Source organism: Oncorhynchus masou, chromosome 29 (assembly GCF_036934945.1).
Source record: "Oncorhynchus masou masou isolate Uvic2021 chromosome 29, UVic_Omas_1.1, whole genome shotgun sequence".
Classification (NCBI taxonomy): Eukaryota; Metazoa; Chordata; class Actinopteri; order Salmoniformes; family Salmonidae; genus Oncorhynchus; species Oncorhynchus masou.
Window position 1 is genome coordinate 75,087,056 of NC_088240.1, and position 23,451 is coordinate 75,110,506.

The 23,451-nt window shown below is 45.3% G+C and overlaps 1 protein-coding gene and 1 pseudogene across 1 annotated transcript in view; both read right to left on the reverse strand.

Moving 5' to 3' along the window:
- LOC135520539 (multiple epidermal growth factor-like domains protein 8) overlaps positions 1 to 9,139 on the reverse strand; it is a 38,378-nt gene extending 29,239 nt beyond the window's left edge. Inside the window, exons 1-8 of the mRNA XM_064946169.1 lie at positions 8,611 to 9,139; positions 5,625 to 5,876; positions 5,267 to 5,430; positions 4,795 to 5,004; positions 4,245 to 4,425; positions 3,737 to 3,825; positions 2,533 to 2,746; positions 43 to 226 (exon numbers count right to left, since the gene is read on the reverse strand). Of these exons, the coding sequence (XP_064802241.1) occupies positions 43 to 226; positions 2,533 to 2,746; positions 3,737 to 3,825; positions 4,245 to 4,425; positions 4,795 to 5,004; positions 5,267 to 5,430; positions 5,625 to 5,799 (1,217 nt within the window). The 5' untranslated portion in view covers positions 5,800 to 5,876; positions 8,611 to 9,139. The remainder of the gene's footprint in view (positions 1 to 42; positions 227 to 2,532; positions 2,747 to 3,736; positions 3,826 to 4,244; positions 4,426 to 4,794; positions 5,005 to 5,266; positions 5,431 to 5,624; positions 5,877 to 8,610) is intronic.
- An 8,696-nt stretch (positions 9,140 to 17,835) lies between these two features.
- Positions 17,836 to 22,631, reverse strand: LOC135520540 (zinc-binding protein A33-like; annotated as a pseudogene).
- Between the last annotated feature and the right edge of the window lie 820 nt (positions 22,632 to 23,451).

Below are 23,451 nucleotides of genomic sequence, written 5' to 3' on the forward strand. Positions count from 1 at the left end.
ACACATCACCATCAGCCCCACAATCCCCTCCTCCAACTGTACCTTGCAGTGGTAGGCCTGTGGCCCCCGTAGACCAGCAGGGCCCGGGACGGGGGGTGGAACACCATGGAGTGGCCTGCTGTGGCAGGGGGCTTCCCCCCAGTGGGGTGCACTGCTTCCCACACCCCAGACCCCCGCAGACCAAACCGATACAGAGATGACGAGAACATATCCTCTTCCGTACGACCTGCAGGGGGGAGAGGAGGAGAGAAAGATTACAAGAGCACGTATTCACAACGGACAGGCACAATCTTAGGATAGAGTGAAGTATTGAGACAGTGACACGTTTGTTGTTGTTTGGGTGCAGTACTCCAGCACTTTGGATTTCAAATGATACAATGGGCTACGAGGTTAAAGTACAGACTGCCAGCTTTAATGAGGGTATTTTAATCCATATTGGGTGAACTGTTTAGATAGAACAGCACTTTTTGTACATAATTCCATTATTTGTGTATTAAAGACGTCAAAAGTTTAGTATATGGTCCAATATTCCTAGTACACATTGATTACATCGAGCTTGTGGCTTTATAAACTTGTTGGATGTATTTGCTGTTTGTTTCGGTTGTGTTTCAGATTGTGCGTCCAAATTAAATTAATGGTAAATAATGTAGTGTCATTTTGGAGTTACCTTTATTGTAAATAAGAATATAATGTTTCTTTAAAAAACGTCTACATGAACGTGGATGCTACCATGATTACTCATAGTCCTGAATGAATCGCAAATAATGTGGTGTTTTATTTGGATCCCCATTAGCTGTTGCAAAAGCAGGATCTACTCTTCCGGGCGTCAACACAAAACACGACATACAGTGCATTCAGAAAGTATTCAGACCCCTTGACTTTTTCCTCATTTTGTTCCGTTACAACCTTATTCTAAAACGGATTAAATAGTTTTTCCCCCCTCATCAATCTACACACAATACCCCATAATGAAAAAAACAAAAACAGGTTTTTATAAAGGTTTGCAAATGTATTAAAAAAAAAAAATCTGAAATATTACATTTACATAAGTATTCAGACCCTTTCCTCAGTACTTTGTTGAAACACCTTTGGCAGCGATTACAGTCTTGAGTCTTCTTGGGTATGACGCTACAAGCTTGCCACACCTGTATTTGGGGAGTTTCTCCCATTCTTCTCTGCAGATCCTCTCACGCTCTGTCAGGTTGAATGGGGAGCGTCACTGCACAGCTATTTTCAGGTCTGTCCAGAGATTTTTGATTGGGTTCAAGTCCAGGCTCTGGCTGGGCCACTCAAGGACATTCGGAGACTTGTTCCGAAGCCACTCCTGTGTTACCTTGGCTGCGTGCTTAGGGTCGTTGTCCTGCTGGAAGGTGAACCTTTGCCCCAGTCTGAGGTCCTGAGCAGGTTTTCATCAAGGATCTCTTTGTACTTTGCTCTGTTCATCTTTCCCTCGATCCTGACTATTCTCCCAGTCACTGCCACTGAAAAACATCCCCACAGAATGATGCTGCCACCACCATGCCTCACCATTGGGATGGTGCCAGGTTTCTTCCAGACGTGACACTTGGCATTCAGGCCTACACCAGCCAAACCTGGACAACGCTGGCTCAATTGTGCACCGCCCTATGGGACTCCCAAACACGGCCGGTTGTGTTACAGCCTGGATTCGAACCAGGGTGTCTGTAGTGACGCCTCTAGCACTGAGATGCAGTGCCTTAGACCGCCGTGCCACTCGGGAGCCCAAATCATGTCCAATCAATTGAATGTACTACAGGTGGACTCCAATCAAGTTGTAGAAACATCTCAAGGATGATCAATGAAAACAGGATGCAGCTGAGCTCAATTTAGAGTCTAATAGCAAAAGGTCTGAATACTTATGTCAAGAAGGTATTTCTGTTTTTAATATATTAGCAAAGAATTCTCAAAACCTGTTTTCACTTTGTCATTACGGGGTGTGTAGATTGATGAGGAACATTATTTACTGAATCAATTTTACAATAAGGCTGTAACATAACAAAATGTGGAAAAAGTCAAGGGGTCTGAATACTTTCCAATGCACTGTATATTATCTCTCTGATTACAATGAAGAGCAAGACGTGGCACTCTGTTCTGGGCCAGCTGCAGTTTAACTAGGGTCTTTCTTTGCAGCACTTGACCACATGACTGGACAATAATCAAGAGAAGACAAAACTGGAGCCTGCACGACTTGCTTTTTGGAATCTGAAATCTAACAGTACAGCGTAAAAGAGAAAGTTAGACGCAAATATCATACGCCCAAGACATGCTAACATCTTACCATTACAATAACAGGGGAGGTTAGCATTTACTCTAACTTTCTCACTCATCATTATTCACGATTAATTCAGGATTTTCCGTAATCATGGTAGCATCCACATTAATGGAGAAGTGTTTAGAAACATATTCTGCAAGAAGTTTTCACTGCATATACACACACACACGTAAGGTAATATTTGCAGTGAAAACTATTCTACAAATTCAGTTAACAACATTGTATTTCAATAAGTTATTTACCTCCAAATATGTAGAGATAGTTGTCCACTACAGCTGCTGCATGGTTGGCCACCCTCGGTGCCCCGGGCGAATGGGATTGGCCGAGCTGCTGCCAGTCATCCTGGATTGGGCGGTACATCCAGACGTCACTGGCTAAAGCGCCGCTCGCGAGCTCTCCCCCGAAGATAATCATGTTCCCCTTCCACTCTACTGCAGTGTGGGAGTGACGAGCCGCCTGACAGAGGGAGGGGGGAAAGAAAGAAGGGAGAGAGGAAGAGGGGGGTGATGAGAAGAGAGATGGCAGTTGGGATAGGGTGGAAGGGAAGGATGAGCGGAGGAAGGGAAGGATGAGCGGAAGTGGGAACAAGAAAAAAGAGAAAAGGGAGAGGTGAAAGTGAAGCAGTAAGATAGGGAGTGTTGTAGAAATGAGTTAACAGGAGAGGGAGGGAAAGAGAGATTTTTAGGAGCATTGGTTTAGTCCAATGAGTCCCATTGCATCGCCAATGCATTTTGAACTAACCCCTTTTAGTCTGTGTGATTAATGGGGGCGAAGCTAGAGTGGTATTTGTGAGACAAGGTGTAACCCGAAGGGGCCTGGGGCCGGGTCTTTTATACAAAAACCACTGTAGAGTCCGAATGGTTTGGCCTACAAATTATTAAAAGGTGAGAGTCACATGAACAAGCACATGTAACATGTTTTGCTCTATTACGCTCACAAGCTACAAGAGAGTTGTTAAAACAGAAGGGGTTATTCAACATAGAAGATCATAGTGAATCCCAGGACATAGTGTCTATAATACTGTAATAAGTTCACATACTGTAGTTGCTGTCACAAACTCCAAACAGTTGTCACTGACAATTTCTGTACTTACAGCATTCGTATAAATTCAGTTATCAGGTTTTTGCTTTGGCTGACCTTATTTGTTTATGGACATTTGTCAATAAATGGACATTTGTCAATACATGAAAGTAACTGTTTATGTCAAATTGTTTTGTGTTCTACTTGTAGCCCTGGTTGTCTTGAAAAGAAAATGGTAGAACACTTTATTGTGAAGCTAAATAAGTGCTGGACATGTAGTTTCATGAAAGTCAGATAAATGAAAAGCCGATTTTTGCTGGGATCTTGAATAAAATATCGAAGCATAAGATAAACACAGGAAAGAATAACTAAAGAGAACAGTCTTTGACATATTTTATTTAGATGACATTTCTGGCATGCACTTACTGGGGAGTGTCCATAAGATCTGTTCTCCCATTGGTTCAAGCTGAAGTTGTATTTAACCAGGTCCCCCAAAGCTCGGTTCAAGTCAAACCCTGAAATATCAAACAGCCCCAACCATACATAACCAGTTAACCAATTACATCATGACATACATTGAAAGCCACAATGATTACTATGCAGAGCCAGTTGTCTAACAGCAATAATGTCAAGGTCTTCTGTGAAGCCATGTGCTCGACTCATCTAAACTGGGATAATGTTAACCAAGCCCACCAATACTCCTGACTGGGTCGATATCGGGTCTAGTTAGACAATGAATCAGCACATAAAGTGAAAATCCTAACATTCTGACTTGCAACACCCTGCTAACTAACAACCCTAACTAACAACACCTGAATTAGAATGGTATACATTATTGGTATACCATGGGCATGTATAATACTTGTTTTAAGTAAAATGGGATCCACCACTATATAAAAAAATAAACAAACAGTTGTTCAGTGTTCCATCTCACCTCCAAACAGGTACATGGCTCCAGTGGAGGACAGGTAGACCCCAGCAGAACCGGTCCGGGGGGGCATGTAGGGGTCGGCCCCACTCACCTGCCACCACTGCCCTGCCCCACTGTCATCACGGAGACCCAGCTGACAGCTCTGGCCCAGAAAGTCTGAACTGCAGAGACAACGCTCTCCTCTCTGAGAGGAAGAGAAAGGAGAAAGAGAGAGAAGGAGAAAGTTTGAGTGAAATCAGCAATCAACGATATTACAACATGTGAAGGAAAGGAGGGTCATTCAACCCTTATTTATGTTGCTGCACTGGTTTCCCCTTATGTGATTGAACTCAAACATATACCCTGCTTAATAATTAACTTCTTAGGCAGTCTTGTACATAGGTTCCCTCAGCTAGCTGTCTCCAGCATCTCAGTTGGCTGTCCACTTTCAATCCACGACTAACTCATCCAACCTTTGTTTTATTGCACTGTAATAAACCAATACGTTGTCTGTATGTTGTCTAAAGACTGCAGTTTCCAATGTGGATAATAAAGTCTCCCTTCCCCTTCTTACCTTGTCACAGGTGCCATGCAGGACGCAGGCCTGGGGACATAGAGGGATGCTGCAGTCGGCTCCTCCCCAGCCCAGGTGGCACTGGCACAGGGACGAGGCCGTGTCACAGCGCCCATGACCTCCGCAGGCCCCAGGGCACACAGAGAACGAGTAGGTGGCATTGAAGCCCAGGAGGTTGTAGTTGGCATCACTGAAGAGGTGGAGCAGCATCTGGAGGGAGGAAAGGATGTGAAGGGGGCAATGGACAACTGGATTACATTTTTTCCATGATATTGTAATTCATTCAGCCCATCGAGTCAGAAAAGTCAAATTTGTGCTGAAATCAAATTGAGGCCATGGAAACCCATCAATAAATCCATCCATTTAATGCTGGTATGAAGTTTCCCAACCCAAATGCCCAGCAGTCTGAGGTTGATATCTGACATCTCAGAACATGTCTAGTTCCGCCTTCCATAGATAATGATGCGGTTACCTTGCCAGACTTGGCTTCTATGGGCTGCGGCAGGGTGTTGCCACTCAGACTGGCCAGTAGGGGGCTCTGGTAGGAGTCTCCATCGTAGACGAACAGGTAATCATACGTGCATTCGGTCTCCATGAAGGTAAAGTTCAGGACGATACGGTAATTGCTGCTGGGGGCTTGGAGAAAATACAGGTAATAAACATCAGTCTGATATCATTTAGAGTACACTTAATTTGCCCGACACAGAATTTTCCTTGGCATATCTTAAGACCCATGTATTCACATCAAACTGACAATCAACTAAGACAACTAATCTATCAACACACACTGTCCTCACAGCACTCAGTTTTCCTACCACTGTCTCACTCACCTTTCACGAGCCACTCGCAGTTCCCGTTTACAGAGTAGTTCCCTGGCCCATCTGTGACGTACCCTGGGGGGCCCCTGAGCACTTGTCTGTGGCCCTTACAGTCTCCTGCCCAACACCCAGGGGCTACAGCCACCAGCAGCAACCCCAGCAGGGGGACATGGAGGAGGGAGGCCATCCTCTCCCCCACCTGGAATAGGTGGAGGAGGTGAAGAAGATGGGGTTGTCCGATTACCTCGCTCACAAGCCGGGAACCTAGAAATGGTTCAAACAAGCAATGCAACTCCAGTGAGATGGACTACATATGCAAAAAAATATTTTACAAAGAAGTTGCATTTCAATATAGGCAAAACTAGGCCTCCTGGGTGGCACAGTGGTTAAGGGCGCTGTACTGCAGCGCCAGCTGTGCCATCAGAGACTCTGTGTTCGCGCCCAGGCTCTGTCGTAACCGGCCGCGACCGGGAGGTCCGTGGGGCGACGCACAATTGGCCTAGCGTCGTCCGGGTTAGGGAGGGCTTGGTCGGTAGGGATGTCCTTGTCTCATCGCGCACCAGCAACTCCCGTGGCGGGACGGGCGCAGTGCACACTAACCAAGGTTGCCAGGTACACGGTGTTTCCTCTGGCACATTGGTGCGGCTGGCTTCCAGGTTGGATGTGCGCTGTGTTAAGAAGCAGTGCGGCTGGTTGGGTTGTGTATCGGAGGACGCATGACTTCCAACCTTTGTCTCTCCCGAGACCGTATGGGAGTTGTAGCGATGAGACAAGATAGTAGCTACTACAACAATTGGATACCACAAAATTGGGGTGAAAAAGGGGTAAAAATTCAACAAAAAAAAGAATTGCCTAGTCAAAGCCCAGACCTCAAACCAATTGAGAATCTGTGGTATGACTTAAAGATTGCTGTACACCAGCGGAACCCATCCAACTTGAAGGAGCTGGAGCAGTTTTACCTTGAAGAATGGGCAAAAATCCTAGTGTCTAGATGTGCCAAGCTTTTAGAGACATACCCCAAGAGACTTGCATCTGTAATTCCTGCAAAAGGTGGCTCTACAAAGGGGGGGGGGGGGTTAGTAGTTATGCATGCTCAAGTTTTCTGTTTTGTCTTATTTCTTGTTTGTTACACAATAAAAGATACTTTGCATCTTCAAGGTGACAGGCATGTTGTCTAAATCAAATGAAACAAATCCCACAAAAATACTTTATTTCCATGGTTCTAAGGCAACAAAACAGGAAAAATGCCATGGGGGAGAATACTTTCGCAAGCCACTGTTATATATACGTTTTCATGAATTTGATAAAATGTCTAAAAACCTGTTTACACTTTGTCATAGTGAGCTGTTGAGTGTAGATTGGGATTACATTTTTTTTTAAATCCATTTTAGAATTAGGCTGTAACGTCACAAAATGTGGAAAAAGTCAAGGGGTCTGAATATGCCTGCACAATGCTGTCATAACAACTGACATGTAACCATGTACCCTTGTACCTCTCACTTCTGACAGTGTTATTTACTGTAACTAGGTTGGCACGTGGTTTGACATGTATACAGTGACATGTAGTTAAGACCAAGGCTTCATTCTTTTGGATCCATTTTGGGATCAATGCTTTTATTTTAGATTGTATGGATGCTGTAGCATTAACTGATCCTTCTAACATAGTTGACAGGCTCTAATACGCTAATACTACTACTACTATCACCACCATGTACTATCACCACCAGACATGATAGTAGTATTAGAGTTTATAACCAGGGCACCAGGTTTGATGTGGTGGTGATAGTAGTAGTAGTATTAGAGTTTATAACCAGGGCCCCAGGTTTGGTCTGATGGTGATAGTAGTAGTAGTATTAGAGTTTATAACCAGGGCACCAGGTTTGGTCTGAGCCCGTACGGGAGTTGTAGCGATGAGACAAGATAGTAGCTACTACAACAATTGGATACCACGAAATTGGGGTAAATATATATATATATATATTGGACAAAACTAGAGCATATTTCATCCTATATGTCACATTAGTGCTGCATTCTGGTTACAGCACCATATTTACAGAGTCAAAAATCTAAAACTTCACAAGATAGGCATTAAGCAATAACTTCCAATCAAACTAAATACATACATATTACAGTAACCAAACAGGGTAAAAAAATCTGTGCTGGCAGGCAGAGAACATATTATTTCATTTATGTCGATGGCAGAGTGACAATTTAAGGAATGTGCTTTTCTTATGAGCCTAGTGTTATTACTGTTCCAATTATTTCTGTCTCTAAGAAAGGTAAATTAATGATTCACATTTTGTAAAGTCACAACAGTCAGAGCCAGAGGTGATGTTGTAAACTGACAACGTGCCCCCCCCGCACATTGTAGAATATTCAGCTTCTGTCAATATGATAGAATCTCATTCATTTGAATTTCAGACATGTACAAATAGTTTCTAGTTACACTTCTCAAAACATTAAGACGTTTTCAATATAGATATTCATAGCTAATCATCATCGCAGTTGTTTTGTCTATGGGTGCTGCTCGGTTTCTGGTTTACTGATTAGCAAACATCTCAATTGAACCACGTTTAGCAAATAATTTTTAAGAAAAATAAACGTATATAACTTATAGATAAATGCCAGGAAACCGTGAGCGAGTAGTTAGCTAACGCTACTAGTAGCTAGCCAACGTTACTAGTAGCTGGCCAGTATCAAAACAATGCTAACTTTCCGCAGACAAATCATAACTAGCTAGCTAACGTTAACGGTTATTGCTAAGGCTAGCTAACGTAATATCATTCGTTGGCTAACGTAAACAGAATAGCTAAATACAAAAGTTGTATGTTGCTAGTATCTAGTTAGTTATAACCAGCTAGCAAGCGAGTATTGAACGTTAACAGCAAATTCCGCTACGCTAACGGTAGCTATCTAGAGATAACGTTACCTAGTTAAATAAATACCACACTAGCAAAGGACCGTTCGCTTAGCCTTCCCATGCATTCGTAATACTCACCAGATCCCGTGTCTCCGTCCCTATGATATTCTACATTGTCCGTGAGTTATGAGCGACACAACGCAAAACTGATTGTGAGATAGCTAACGTTAGCCAGCAGTGGCTACCAGAGGGTCGTCGGACTCCAGTCCCCACCGTCCTGAATCCCAGACCACCCTCCGCAGGGGCTTTCGCTTACTGGACTGTTGCTAGCCAGTTAGCGAGCTAGCTATTTCCAGATGCAAAAGCACAGCCATCTATTCAATGATGTTTAGCTAAATCATAATACTAATGAAATATATCTGTCGCAGCTTCAGACACATCTTCATAAATTTGCCTTAGCACACTAGCCAGCATGAAATATTACTTAATGTTTGTTGTTTTTGTACATGGCAGCCTCCCACTCAAAATGCTCCTCTTCTTTCTCTAACGGTTTATGGCAGACTTCCTCTGTACAGGGTATTGAAATAAAAACTATTCCATTGTATTCACTGCTTCTTATTTTGTAAGGTTTTATTGCAGACCACACCTATTAGTGTATTGCCGCCACCTAGTGTATAGGGTGTTGAATCAAAACACATTCCATTGCGGGAAAAGGGGAGTGGGGACCAATATCATGCAAAATACAAAAAAACCATCCCAGTCACAGATTTCCTCTCTGTTTGCGCTGTGCAGTCGATAACCAATGCAATAAACGCTACAAAGTCCACCTTCTTAAAAAACCTCTACGGCAGGGGTGTCAAACTCAAATACCCAGTGGGCCAAAATGTAAAACCTGAACAAAGTCACGGGCCAACATTGAACAAATTAACCTTTTAATATGGACCCAAACAAGTTTTGCTTTAACATTGAATATGGAACAAGCATCGCTTATTACCATACAATATATAATTTAATAGTGGAGACATGCAAAATCGAATTTCAAATGAAAAAACACAATGGCATTCATTTATTAAATAAATAAAATTTAAATAAAAATTGTATGCCTCTTTTCTATTTGCAGCCTTCTGATTTAAATACCAAAATAAACTTTTTCCACTGGCTAATAATTTTACAAATAAAATGATAATAAATCAATCAACCATTCAAGCCCATGCCTTGTAGCAAGAAAAAGTGCATAAAGAAAACGTTAATAATTGCACACTGGTCTAATCTGATGTGCCCAAGCCAGATACCTGGCATCTCTTCTTGGATGCTAGTTCATCAATGTCTGGGCTCAAGCTCTGAGCTGAAGAAATCCTCAGTATCGAGCGAAGATGTTCATCAGTCAGACGTCTCCTGTGAGTTGTTTTGGTCATCTTCATCGAGGAGAAAAGTTGCTCGCATAGATAAGTGCTGCCGAACATGGAGAGCATCTGAGCAGCTTGGGTGCGGAGCTGAGGCATTGTGTCAGGGATGAACCGTGGAAACTGTGCGGCGCCCACAGCATCATACTTTGACTTCAGCGTGTCGTTGCACTGGAGTTCAATCAGCTCCATTTGGATGTTGGTTGGTGCATTTTCCACATCAACTGCGAAGGGATTTACTAAGCAGTTCAAACTTGCATTTCTGGGCATCGAAGTCGGCAAATCGCCGGCTAAACTCAGCGGCGAGAACACTGAGTTTTTCAGCAAACTGTGCGTATGGGAACACGGCGGTAGAGATCTGCGCTTTTATGGATTGGCAGCAGGGAAAATGGCAAGGGTTTCCTTGCAGCATCTGATTCTCCCACAGGCACAGTTTAGTTTTGAAGGCCCTCACTGCAGCGAACATGTCTGTGATGATGCGCCCCCGCCCCTGAAGCTGCAGGTTCAGCGCATCGAGATGGCTCGAGATGTCACAGAGAAAGGCCAGCTCACACAGGAACTTTTGCTCCCGGAGCTCTGCTGTATCCTTCCCTTTGGTTTCCAGGAATTGACATATTTCCTCACGCAGCTCGAAACATCTGTTCAGTACTTTTCCTCTGCTTAGCCATCTCACCTCTGTGTGATATGGCACGTCTGCGTATTCCGAACCACACTCCTCCAGAAAAGATTTAAACTGGCGGTGATTTAGACCTTTGGCTCTTATAAAGTTAACTACCTGTGTTACTGTGGTCATAACATGTTCCATCTTTAGGGCTTTGGCACACAGTGCTTCCTGATGTATGATGCAGTGGTAAACAGTTAGCTCACCTGCACAGTTCTCTTCCCGCATCTTCTCCCGAACCATGCCCACCAGTCCACTCTTTTACCGCACATCGCTGGCGCACCATCTGTCGTTAATCCAACGAGTTTATCCCACGGCAGCTTTATTTCAGTTACACATTTGGAAACCTCCTCAAAGATTTCCTTTCCTGTGGTTGTGCCATGCATTGATTTGAATCCTAATAGCTCCTCCGTAACACACAGATTTGAGTCCACTCCACGGATGAAGACTGACAGCTGAGCAGTATCAGATGCGTCGCAGCTCTCATCCACAGCGAGGGAGAACGCAACAAAATCTTTTCCCTTTTCCATCAGCTGGTCATACAGATTGGTGGCAAGATCACATGTGCGATCAGCTACTGTGTTCCTGCTCAGGCTCACATTTGAAAATGCTTGTTTTTTCTCTGGGCATACGAGGTCACAAACCTTCATCATGCACTTTTTCATGAACTCTCCCTCATTAAAGGGCCGGGCTGATTTTGCGATCTCTGCTGCCACTATATAACTAGCCTTTACTAGCCTCGCTTTGTGATGTGGCTTTTTTAAACATATTCTGTTGTGAAACCAAGCTTCTTTTCATCTCCTCTACTTTCGGGCTCCTTTGAGTCATGTCCAGGTCCTTGTATTTGTCATGGTGTTTCGTTTCATAGTGTCGTCTAATATTGTACTCCTTACTTACAGCCACGTTGACTCCACAAACAAGACAAACAGGTTTGTCTTTTACATATGTAAACAGATATTCTGCCTCCCACTTGTCCAGAAAGCTCCTGTTTTCTGCCTTTCTTTTTGCCATTTTTGGAAAGGGTTAGCTCGCTGACAGTTGTAGCGTCTATGTTGCTATGACTACTGTCACAGAGGAGAGAGCGTTTCTGGGTCCTGTCCTGATTGGCGCGCAAAAACAGCAGAGCATTATGGGATTCGTAGTATTAGTGGTGAATGTGCTGTATAATACCGGCGGGCCAGCTCTAGTAGTAATTTGGTATTGTCTCGCGGGCCAAATATAATTACCCCGCGGGCCAAATTTGGCCCACGGGCCAGAGTTTGACACCCATGCTCTACGGGATCAGTGTCCCCCCAGCGGGATGGTTGAGCTAACTAGGCTAATGTGATTGGGCTTCCTCACTCCATCCACCATGCTGGTCAGTCAGTGCACACCAACCACTTGATCCAATTCTTCCCATATACTCTTGGCTTTTACTTCTAGCGCCACCCCACAGATAACACCCTTGATTGGCGACATAATTCGAAGATCCACATGCCAATCAATCTGCTTTGATCTTGAGTCGCAGAGCATGCTCCTTCTGTTCCATAGGTATCAGTGGAGGCTGCTGAGGGGAGGATGGCTCAAGATAATGGCTTCCACCACATGGAAACCATGTGTTTGATGTGCTTAATACCATTCCATTGACTCCATTCCAGCCATTACTATGAGCTGTTCTTCACTGCCTCAACATACAACACCTTCTGCACTATTCTGAACATGGCCACCGAAAACCTCAAAAGGCTCCTCGTCATCACTCCATCACTCCAACCTCAGCTTTGTCATTAATTGCATCCTCAGAGAAACTCACCTGAGAAAGTAAGTGTATTGACGACTAGAAACGGTGTAAGGCAAAGTGTGGTAGTTCGGATTTCTAATCAGATGTAGTGTCTACCAGTTAAACCTTTATTACCATGGCTATAGCTGCTGTGCATCACCTGACAAGTGCATTGGTGGTGAATCTGGGCTATGTAGACTTCAAAACACTCAATCCATTTATTCATCATTATTTTACAAAATCAGTATCAGCACAAACAACTTATTCCAACATAGATTACTGGTTAAACAAACATTGAATAGTGTCTGAACATATCCCAGAGAAAAAGCTTTGCCCACTTCAGTGGCACCTTTAGAGCGGCGACCCTCGCCATCGACCTCGGACTGGGGACCCTTGCAGCAGGTCCCGAATAGATGGGAGACTCCGGAAGCGCCGTGAAACTCGGGCAGAGCTGTGAAAGACAGCTCTGGCAGCTCCTGACTGACGGGCGGCTCTGGCAGCTCCTGACTGACGGGCGGCTCTGGCAGCTCCTGACTGACGGGCGGCTCTGGCAGCTCCTGACTGACGGGCGGCTCTGGCAGCTCCTGACTGACGGGCGGCTCTGGCAGCTCCTGACGGACGGGAGGAAGGCTCTGGCAGCTCCTGACGGACGGGAGGAAGACTCTGGCAGCTCCTGACGGACAGGAGGAAGACTCTGGCAGCTCCTGACGGACAGGAGGAAGACTCTGGCAGCTCCTGACGGACAGGAGGAAGACTCTGGCAGCTCCTGACGGACAGGAGGAAGACTCTGGCAGCTCCTGACGGACAGGAGGAAGACTCTGGCAGCTCTTGACGGACAGGAGGAAGACTCTGGCAGCTCCTGACGGACAGGAGGAAGACTCTGGCAGCTCCTGACGGACAGGAGGAAGACTCTGGCAGCTCCTGACGGACAGGAGGAAGACTCTGGCAGCTCCTGACGGACAGGAGGAAGACTCTGGCAGCTCCTGACGGACAGGAGGAAGACTCTGGCAGCTCCTGACGGACAGGAGGAAGACTCTGGCAGCTCCGGACAGGAGGAAGACTCTGGCAGCTCCGGACAGGAGGAAGACTCTGGCAGCTCCGGACAGGAGGAAGACTCTGGCAGCTCCGGACAGGAGGAAGACTCTGGCAGCTCCGGACAGGAGGAAGACTCTGGCAGCTCCGGACAGGAGGAAGACTCTGGCAGCTCCGGACAGGAGGAAGACTCTGGCAGCGCCGGACAGGAGGAAGACTCTGGCAGCGCCGGACAGGAGGAAGACTCTGGCAGCGCTGGATAGGCGTGAGCACCTGGAAGCGCTGGACAGGAGGGAGCACCTGGAGGGAGGAGACGGAGAGACAGCCTGGTGCGTGGGGCTGCCACCGGAGGCCTGGTGCGTGGAGGAGGAACCGGATGCACCGGACTGTGGAGGCACACTGGAGGTCTCGAGCACACAGAGCCTGCACAACCTGTCCTGGCTGGATACTCCCTGTAGCCCGGCCAGTGCGGCTGGGTGGAACAGACCGCACTGGGCTGTGCTCGCGAACCGGGGATACTGTGCGTAGGGGTAGTGCTATATACCCCGGGCAGAGGAGACGCACTGGAGACCAGATGCTCTGAGCCGGCTTCATAGCACCTGGCTCGATGCCCACTCTAGCCCGGCCGATATGAGGCGCTGCGATGTAGCTCACCGGGTTATGCCTGCGCACTGGGGACACCGTGCAAGCGTCTCATAATGCTGCCTCTCGGCTTTGGCTGCCTCCAGCTCTTCCCGGGGGCGGCGATATTCCCCAGCCTGTGCCCAGGGTCCCTTTCCGTCCAAAATCTCCTCCCATGTCCAGGAGTCCAGAACCCTCTGCTCCTGGTTACCACGATGCTTGGTTCAGTTGTGGTGGGTGATCCTATAACGAAATTAGTCTTTCTCTGACGAGGAGTATGACAGATCGGACCAATGTGCAGCGTGGTAAGTGTTCGTCATTTTTAATGAAAAGACACTGAACACGAAAATACAAAATAACAAAGTGAAAGACAGAAACGAAAACAAAACAGTTCTGTATGGTGAAGACACAGAAATCAATCACCCACAACTAAAATGGGGAAAACAGGCTACCTAAGTATGATTCTCAATCAGAGAAAACGATTGACAGCTGCCTCTGATTGTGAACCATACCAGGCCAAACACAGAAATACAACATAGAAAAAAGAACATAGACTACCTACCCCAACTCACGCCCTGACCAAACTAACACAAAGACAAAATAAAGGAACTAAGGTCAGAACGTGACACATACATACACACAGTGCATTCGGAATGTATTCAGACCCCATATTTTGTTTCGTTATAGCCTTATTCTATAATAGATTTGTTTTTTTTAAATGTCCTCATCCATCTACACATGATACTGCATCAGAACAAAGCAAAATGTTTTATTTTTATTTTAGCAAATTTATTTAAAAAATAAAACAGAAATACCTGATTTACATCAGTGTTCAGAACCTTTGCTATGAGACTCAAAATTGAGTACAGGTGCATCCTGTTTCCATTGATCGTCCTTGAGATGTTTCTACAAATTGATTGGAGTCCACCTGTGGTACATTCAATTGATTGGACATAATTTGGAAAGGCACACACCTGTCTATATAATGTCTCACAGTTGACAGTGCATGTCAGAGCAAAATCCAAGCCATGAGGTCGAAGAAACTGCCCGTAGAGCTCCGAGAAAGGACTGTGTCGAGGCACAGATCTGAGGAAGGGTCCCAAAATATTTCTGCAGCATTGAAGGTCCCCAAGAACACATTGGCCTCTATCATTCTGTTAGGTTCTTATTTTTCAGAGTAAATAATCCACAGACACTAGAGAAGCTTTAACCAAGTTTAATTCTTCCCAAAGGTTTTGTACAGCTGTAATCAGACCGCAAAACATTTCTCTCCATTGGTTATATAAATCCTACTTAAGAAACTCCCTCTCTCCAATCCTTAGTTTATGCCCAAGAGAAAGAAGGTAACCAGATACTAACTCTGATTACTCTCTTAAGGGGAACTGACCTCACCCCTTACCTCCTGACCTCAACCCCTCCTTCACCTAATCTACAGATATCCATCTGTCTTCCCTATATCAACACATCGCTCTCCTCTCCTCCATCAAACACATTCCAAAGCCTTCTGGCTTTTTACAGAGAACCCTTTACTTCTGACACAAAACCCATTCTCTTTCACTCTTCCTACTCAAGGCATCTTCTTCTCTATCATTTATTTAATATCTCAATGTTTAAAGTTTAGCCGGTTCCAACAATTCTTAAATGGAATAATTTTGGAACCAGCAAGACTCATCCTAGAGCTGGCCACCCGGCCAAACTGAGCAATTGGGGGAGAAGGGCCTTGGTCAGGGAGGTGACCAAGAACCCGATGGTCAGTCTGACAGAGCTCCAGAGTTGGGAGAACCTTACAGAAGGACAACCATCTGCGCAGCACTCCACCAATCAGGCCTTTATGGTAGAGTGGCCAGACGGAAGCCACTCCTCAGTAAAAGGCACATGATAGCCTGCTTGGAGTTGGCCAAAAGGCACCTAAAGGACTCTTAAACCATGAGAAACAACATTCTCTGGTCTGAAGAAACTAAGATTGAAGTCTTTAGCCTGAATGCCAAGCATCCCATCTGGAGAAAACCTGGCACCATCCCTATGGGGAAGCATGGTGGTGGCAGCATCATTCTAAAGGGATGTTTTTCAGCAGAAGGGATTGGGCGACTACTCAGGTACGAGGGAAAGATGAACGGAGCAAAGTACAGCGAGATCCTTCATGAAAACCTGCTCCAGAGCGCTCAGGACCTCAGACTGGGGTTGAAGGTTCACTTTCCAACAGCACACAACCAAGACAACGCAGGAGAGGCTTCGGGACAAGTCTCAATGTCCTTGAGTGGCCCAGCCAGAGCCCGGACTTGAACCCGATCGAACATCTCTGGAGAGACCTGAACATAGCTGTGCAGCGACGGCTCCTCATCCAACCTGCCAGAGCTTGGGAGGATCTGCAGAGAAGAATGGGAGAAACTCCCCAAATACAAGCTTGTCGCGTCATACGAAAGGAGACTTGAGGCTGAAATCGCTGCCAAAGGTGCTTCAACAAAGTACTGACTAAAGGGTCTGAATACTTATGTAAATGTCATCGTTTTTTATTTTTAATACATTTTTCAAAAATTTCCACAGACCTGTTTTTTCTTTGTCATTATGGGGTATTGTATGTAGATTGGGGGGGGGGGGGGGGATGATTTAATAAAGTTTGGAATAAGGCTGTAACGTAACTAATTGTGGAAAAAGGGGTCTGGATACTTTCCGAATGCACTGTATATTATTATACACTGCTCAAAAAAATAAAGGGAACACTAAAATAACACATCCTCGATCTGAATGAATGAAATATTCTTATTAAATACTTTTGTCTTTACATAGTTGAATGTGCCGACAACAAAATCACACAAATTATCAATGGAAATCAAATTTATCAACCCATGGAGGTCTGGATTTGGAGTCACACTCAAAATGAAAGTGGAAAACCACACTACAGGCTGATCCAACTTTGATGTAATGTCCTTAAAACAAGTCAAAATGAGGCTCAGTAGTGCGTGTGGCCTCCACGTGCCTGTATGACCTCCCTACAACGCCTGGGCATGCTCCTGATGAGGTGGCGGATGGTCTCCTGAGGGATCTCCTCCCAGACCTGGACTAAAGCATCCGCCAACTCCTGGACAGTCTGTGGTGCAATGTGGCGTTGGTGGATGGAGCGAGACATGATGTCCCAGATGTGCTCAATTGGATTCAGGTCTGGGGAACGGGCGGGCCAGTCCATAGCATCAATGCCTTCCTCTTGCAGGAACTGCTGACACACTCCAGCCACATGAGGTCTAGCATTGTCTTGCATTAGGAGGAACCCAGGGCCAACCGCACCAGCATATGGTCTCACAAGGGGTCTGAGGATCTCATCTCGGTACCTAATGGCAGTCAGGCTACCTCTGGCGAGCACATGGAGAGCTGTGCGGCCCCCCAAAGAAATGCCACCCCACACCATGACTGACCCACCGCCAAACCGGTCATGCTGGAGGATGGTGCAGGCAGCAGAACGTTCTCCACGGCGTCTCCAGACTCTGTCACGTCTGTCACATGTGCTCAGTGTGAACCTGATTTCATCTGTGAAGAGCACAGGGCGCCAGTGGCGAATTTGCCAATCTTGGTGTTCTCTGGCAAATGCCAAACGTCCTGCACGGTGTTGGGCTGTAAGCACAACCCCCACCTGTGGACGTCGGGCCCTCATATCACCCTCATGGAGTCTGTTTCTGACCGTTTGAGCAGACACATGCACATTTGTGGCCTGCTGGAGGTCATTTTGTAGGGCTCTGGCAGTGCTCCTCCTTGCACAAAGGCGGAGGTAGCGGTCCTGCTGCTGGGTTGTTGCCCTCCTACGGCCTCCTCCACGTCTCTTGATGTACTGGCCTGTCTCCTGGTAGCGCCTCCATGCTCTGGACACTACGCTGACAGACACAGCAAACCTTCTTGCCACAGCTCGCATTGAGGTGCCATCCTAGATGAGCTGCACTACCTGAGCCACTTGTGTGGGTTGTAGACTCTGTCTCATGCTACCACTAGAGTGAAAGCACCGCCAGCATTCAAAAGTGACCAAAACATCAGCCAGGAAGCAAAGGAACTGAGAAGTGGTCTGTGGTCACCACCTGCAGAACCACTCCTTTATTGGGGGTGTCTTACTAATTGCCTATTATTTCCACCTGGTGTCTATTCCATTTGCACAACAGCATGTGACATGTATTGTCAATCAGTGTTGCTTCCTAAGTGGACAGTTTGATTTCACAGAAGTGTGATTGACTTGAAGTTACATTGTGTTGTTTAAGTGTTCCCTTTATTTTTTTGAGCAGTGTATATATTTTTCACACAAACACACTACATTGACACTCCCACACATTCACTACATATGCACACACACAGACCGACAACACACACACTTTTACACGTATTTACTGTTGCTGCTCTGTTCTTTATTTTATTCTTATTATCTATCCTGATGCCCAGTCACTTTACCCTGCCTTCATGTACATATTGACCTCAAATACTTCGTACCCGTGCACATTGATCTGGTACTCTGTATATATTTATTCCTTGTTTAACCATTTTATTTTGATTTTTAAACTCTGCATTGTTGGGTAGGGCTGGCAAGCAAGCATTTCACGGTAAAATATACACCAGTTGTATTCGGCGCATGTGACATAACATTTGATTATTTTTTTTTCACATAATTTCACATAATCAGCAAAAATATCAATAAATCTCAGAACGCAGCAAAATTTGACAGAAAATACATTCTTACCCCCGGATTCCCTCTAGTCCTAGAAAATATTTATGTATAATCGCTCAGCAATGTAAACATACCAGTTAAAGAAAATCAGTGTCAAAAAAATCCCTCATGTAATAAATGCCTGCATACTGTACATCCTATGGAAAGCATATGAATACTGCTATGGCACATTTTCAAAGATGATTGTGACCATACAAAAAGCCTTGATCCAAACCTCAACACAAACCTATAGCCACAGTAAAACTACTAGAATACAACCACACCAGCCTGACAGCTTAAACAGTGGAATGCCCCATCTATTCAAGTGCACGTATTAGGCTACCTTCTGACCATAACATGTGACCTCTATCCAAGCGAGTACTACTACTGCCCATCGGCTATTGAACTAGACACTTAGCAAGCTGTAGTGACTGTCACACTGCCCTGTCACGCAGTATGAATGGCCACCTTGGCCGGCTTAACCTCCATCGGGGTGGTGTGGAGCCCAGGACCAAATATGGGGAACACTCTCTCTGTAAACTTGTGTTTGAAGGTGCACAGGTGCTTCCCTCTGTTGCCTGCATCCCAAAATGACACCTCCCCCTTATCCATGTTTAGCTTTACCCGGATCCTCTCTGGCCGACTCTCCACGACCAGCACTGTGCGTTCGCCAGTCAGGGCATTGTACACCCCTTTGCTCAGACCGATGGTCCACACGCCCCTGTCTGTGGACACGGTGAACTTCCTCTTGCGAGCCACAGACTCCTTACAGATTCCCAGGATCCACTTCGGGTTGTCTCCCACATGGACCTCCCAGCGGTGCTTGCCGGAGCGGAAGCCCTCAGCTCCAAGGACAAAGACACAGGGGTCGAAGCGATCAGGGTTGTCCGGGAGAGACTGGCGCTCTGGGCTGTCCCGTACGCTGGCCAGGTCTGGGGACATGGAAAGCTAGGGAGAGGCCGTGTTAGGGTCTATCACCACTGAGACTGGAGAGAGAGGGAGACGTGTTACAACACATTATGATTGAAGCGTAACTGTTGCTCAAAGTGTTTCCTCCTTCATTCAAAACATTGATCCCTTACGTTATATAGCCATCCACACTCATTTTATTGTGTGTCATAACTTATGTAACAAGTTAGAACCCTAACCCTTCAGTACATGTACTCACTGCATGTGATGTAAGCCTGCATGCTCTTCCAAATGCTGTAGCCCAGAGAGCCCACGTGTTTGGCCATGTTCAGGAGAACATCTGAGGGATTCTGGGGGTCTTCACGAGGCCACTGGGCTCTGTGAAAACATGACATCATAGAAGATGACCATGATATTAGAGGGAGGGTACCCAAACTGTTGGGCAACTGATAGGATGTTACTGTACTTACCTTTTCTTTAAGGCTTGGAAGTTCTGAAAAACAACACAATTGAACCCATTAGTTCATTGTGAATAAGATCGACAAATGCATGCATTCAAAAAGGTCTCACTGTCATGCGACCCCCCCCCCCCCCCATGAGGGAGAACCCTCCTGCTTACCTGCAAGAAGGTGAAATCCTCCGCCCCCATCTCCCTCTTTACTGTTTGGACCAGCTTAGTGAGGGCAGCGATGTCACTGGTCAAGGAGCTGATCCTTTCCTCCATAGCGGATCGCTTGTCCTCCTCCTCATCTGCCAGGGCCTTCAGCCTCCTCTACACACAGCACCTGACGGAGCCTCTCAAACTCTGCCTTGATCTGCTTCTCTGCCTGCTCGGCCTGGCTCTGGGTACGAGAGAGGTTGCAGGAAGAGTGACATTTTGTAATGATACTGACATGCCTCTCGTCATTCATATCTCATACAACATTACTCATCTATAGGCTGGAATTATAGTTTCCTCTAGAGGCTTTCCTTGTCAGGACTCCAGGCCCTAGGTTTGATCTAAAGTCAACTAACTAAGATGAACATGCCAGGAACAGTTGATTCACGTCGCTTAACCCGCACGGTGAAGTAGGTTGAAGTAGAAAGGATCAGGGTTGTTGAGAAGGTCTCTTATGCAGTCAGTGAAAATTGTTGACGCAGCGAGTAGAGACGATGAAGCTATGGCAGTGTATGCCCAACAGTCTGGATGTCAGTCAGTTGAAAGATCCTGAAATACTAATTGTGGAGAATGTTGATTTTTGTTGCGTTCATTGCGCTCGTGATTAATTGTACAGGACAAACAAAACAAGAAAAAAAAGAAACTGGAAATCATTGTGAAAGCAGCTAAGGTTCTTAGAACTCCAGGATTTCACATCTGAAACATTCCAGGGAATGTCTGAAATTCTTCCCACTCTCAGGCCCCAGAACCCGTGTAGGGATCTGAGTACATTGATTTTTTTTTTTTTAGAATAATATGAATGTTTTATTTTGTGTTATTATTATTAACGTTATTTTATTTCAGTTCTTCCCCACCCAGTAGGTGGTGACAATACACCTTTTGGATGTAGTCCGCCAAAAACATCTTGAAGAAAAAGGCCATGGACGTTTTCTAGTTGCTTTGAATGTTCAAAATCAGTGTAAGAACACTTAAAGCCTCAAAGTATAACATGATCCAACTTTTTGGCTAGCCACAGCAGTTCAGACAAGTCGCAAGGCCAGAAATCACATTTGTATATCTGACTTCAAACCACCTATAAAGTGCAAAAGCGGTGAGGGAGGAGTGCCCTTCTCAACTGAACAGTAATCTGCAGCGCTTGGTCATGTCAACAAGGCAGCATGGTGCATCGTTCAGAAACATACAGTTTTAATTGGGAAGGCAGAAAAATGTTTTTTTATTTTATTAAAAGCAATCACTTTGCATGTCAAAACACTGCATCATATTAATACTCCACATGCTTAACCTGCCACTTTTGTTTTGAGCCGATTTAGCCGTCGGCAAAAGCGGGGCATCTGGCTCAAGCCAGGGAGTCAAACCGGTTCCAGAACGAATGCAACCACTTTTCACCAGAACAAACTCCTCACCTGGGAAACCCGGCCCAGGTAATCTAATCTCCTCAATCTCACCTGACACAACCGCGTCCCCTCGTTGAGCGACAGCAGCTCGTGAGCCCGATGTAGAGGGACACAGTCGACGCACACGGGCTCCTCGTCCTTTACGCAGTAAAGTTGAAACGCCAAACGATGCAGGTTACAAAGAGGCACGTTACTGATTGCATTCGGTCCCCGCCAACGCTTTTCCTTCTGAAACGACTCTGTCGCATCCATCAGCGCCCGGTTGGATATTGGCTGCTCGCCGTCACAGCTCTTCCTGCACACGGGACAGTTCTGCCCTGGCCCCTTCCAGCATTTCTCCAAACACTCCTTGCAGAAGCTGTGGCTGCAAGAAAGAAGAACGGGCCCCGGTAGAGATCTTTACAGACCGGACAGGTCAGGTCCTCCTGAAGGAGGGATGGAACCTCTGACATTTCCTCATCCCAACCACATTCAGCCATGGTGTCGCTGTCGAATCTGCAGGCCCCTTCAGAAAACGCGTCGCTGTCGAATCTGCAGGCCCCTTCAGAAAACGTGTCAAGTTTTTACTTTCGCTTTCTTCAAAATTATCATTTTTATACGCTGACAGTTGTCCAGAGACACTCTTCCTTTCTGGTTGACGGTTTACCTGTATTCTTTCTAGATTTGTTGACCCCAACACAAACTTTAGTTTGTAAACAGGTAAAATGTGCTTTTGTAGAGCCGTTGACTGCAGTTTCGACTTTAACCTGCCTTCCTTCCTCAATTGAATGGGTGTGTGTATGGCGCGCGCGCAGAAGAAAGTTCTGAGGTTTTAACGACGGTTGTTATCCAATTTGTTGCATTACAGCAACCTACCAGACTGGAGTACAATTCCCTTATACTTTGCTTGAAAAATGTAATAAATAAATACCCTACCACACGACACTCACTAATATGGTACACAACCAATGATGTTCTACCAAGATACTAAGATATAGACCATATCCAATTTGTAAGTCGCTCTGGATAAGAGCGTCTGCTAAATGACTTAAATGTAAATGTAATATCCTGCCGTTTCCAATGGGAGGCAAGTGAGCGGAGTAGGTGGGATCAAGTGTCGAGATGGGTTTTTCAAAGTCGCGTTTATTGGTCTGTCAGATGGCTTAGTAACGTCAATAAAATAGATCAATAAAATAGATCGTCATCATATTTAAATTAGGTTTAAAATGAGATGCAGACGTTGGACTGGAGGTGATTTGGAGACTTCAACGCTTGTTTTAATGTAGCGAGCGTTAAGTAAAGATTCGTTGTTGAGACTTTTATAACGCCACCGAGATAGAAAAGTAAGTTATAAATATATAGTTTAATTTTCTACATATAAAATAGATATTAAAACGTTTTGTAGTGGGCATTAACTGTTTGGCTAGCTGTTTTCCGTTAAAACATGCTGAGGAACAGTAACGGTAAGTTATCTAAATCAATAATGTTAAATTAGCTGGGCTCCGCACATGCAAGAAACTGACGACTAGTTAACAGTTGTCATTTTGCGAATCAATACTGGAGACTATTGGTAAAATATAATTGAGTGAGGTTAATAGCTAACCGGTTACTCTTCTCTTAAAACATGTTTTAATTTCACATGGGCAAAAAGAGAGAAATAACGTTAGTAGCTAGCGTGATATATACACTATTATATATTTCTCAGCTAACACTGTAGCGCCATAAATCCAATTATGCATGTGTCAGAAATAGAGTAATGTGGAATTCTGTGTTTTACATTATAGCTATTACCATATATATGATTAAATATTATCTGATGTTGGCTGTGTGAAGTATCTGCATTTGTGCACTTGAGCATCATCATGAGATTAAACAACTGCTTGCTACA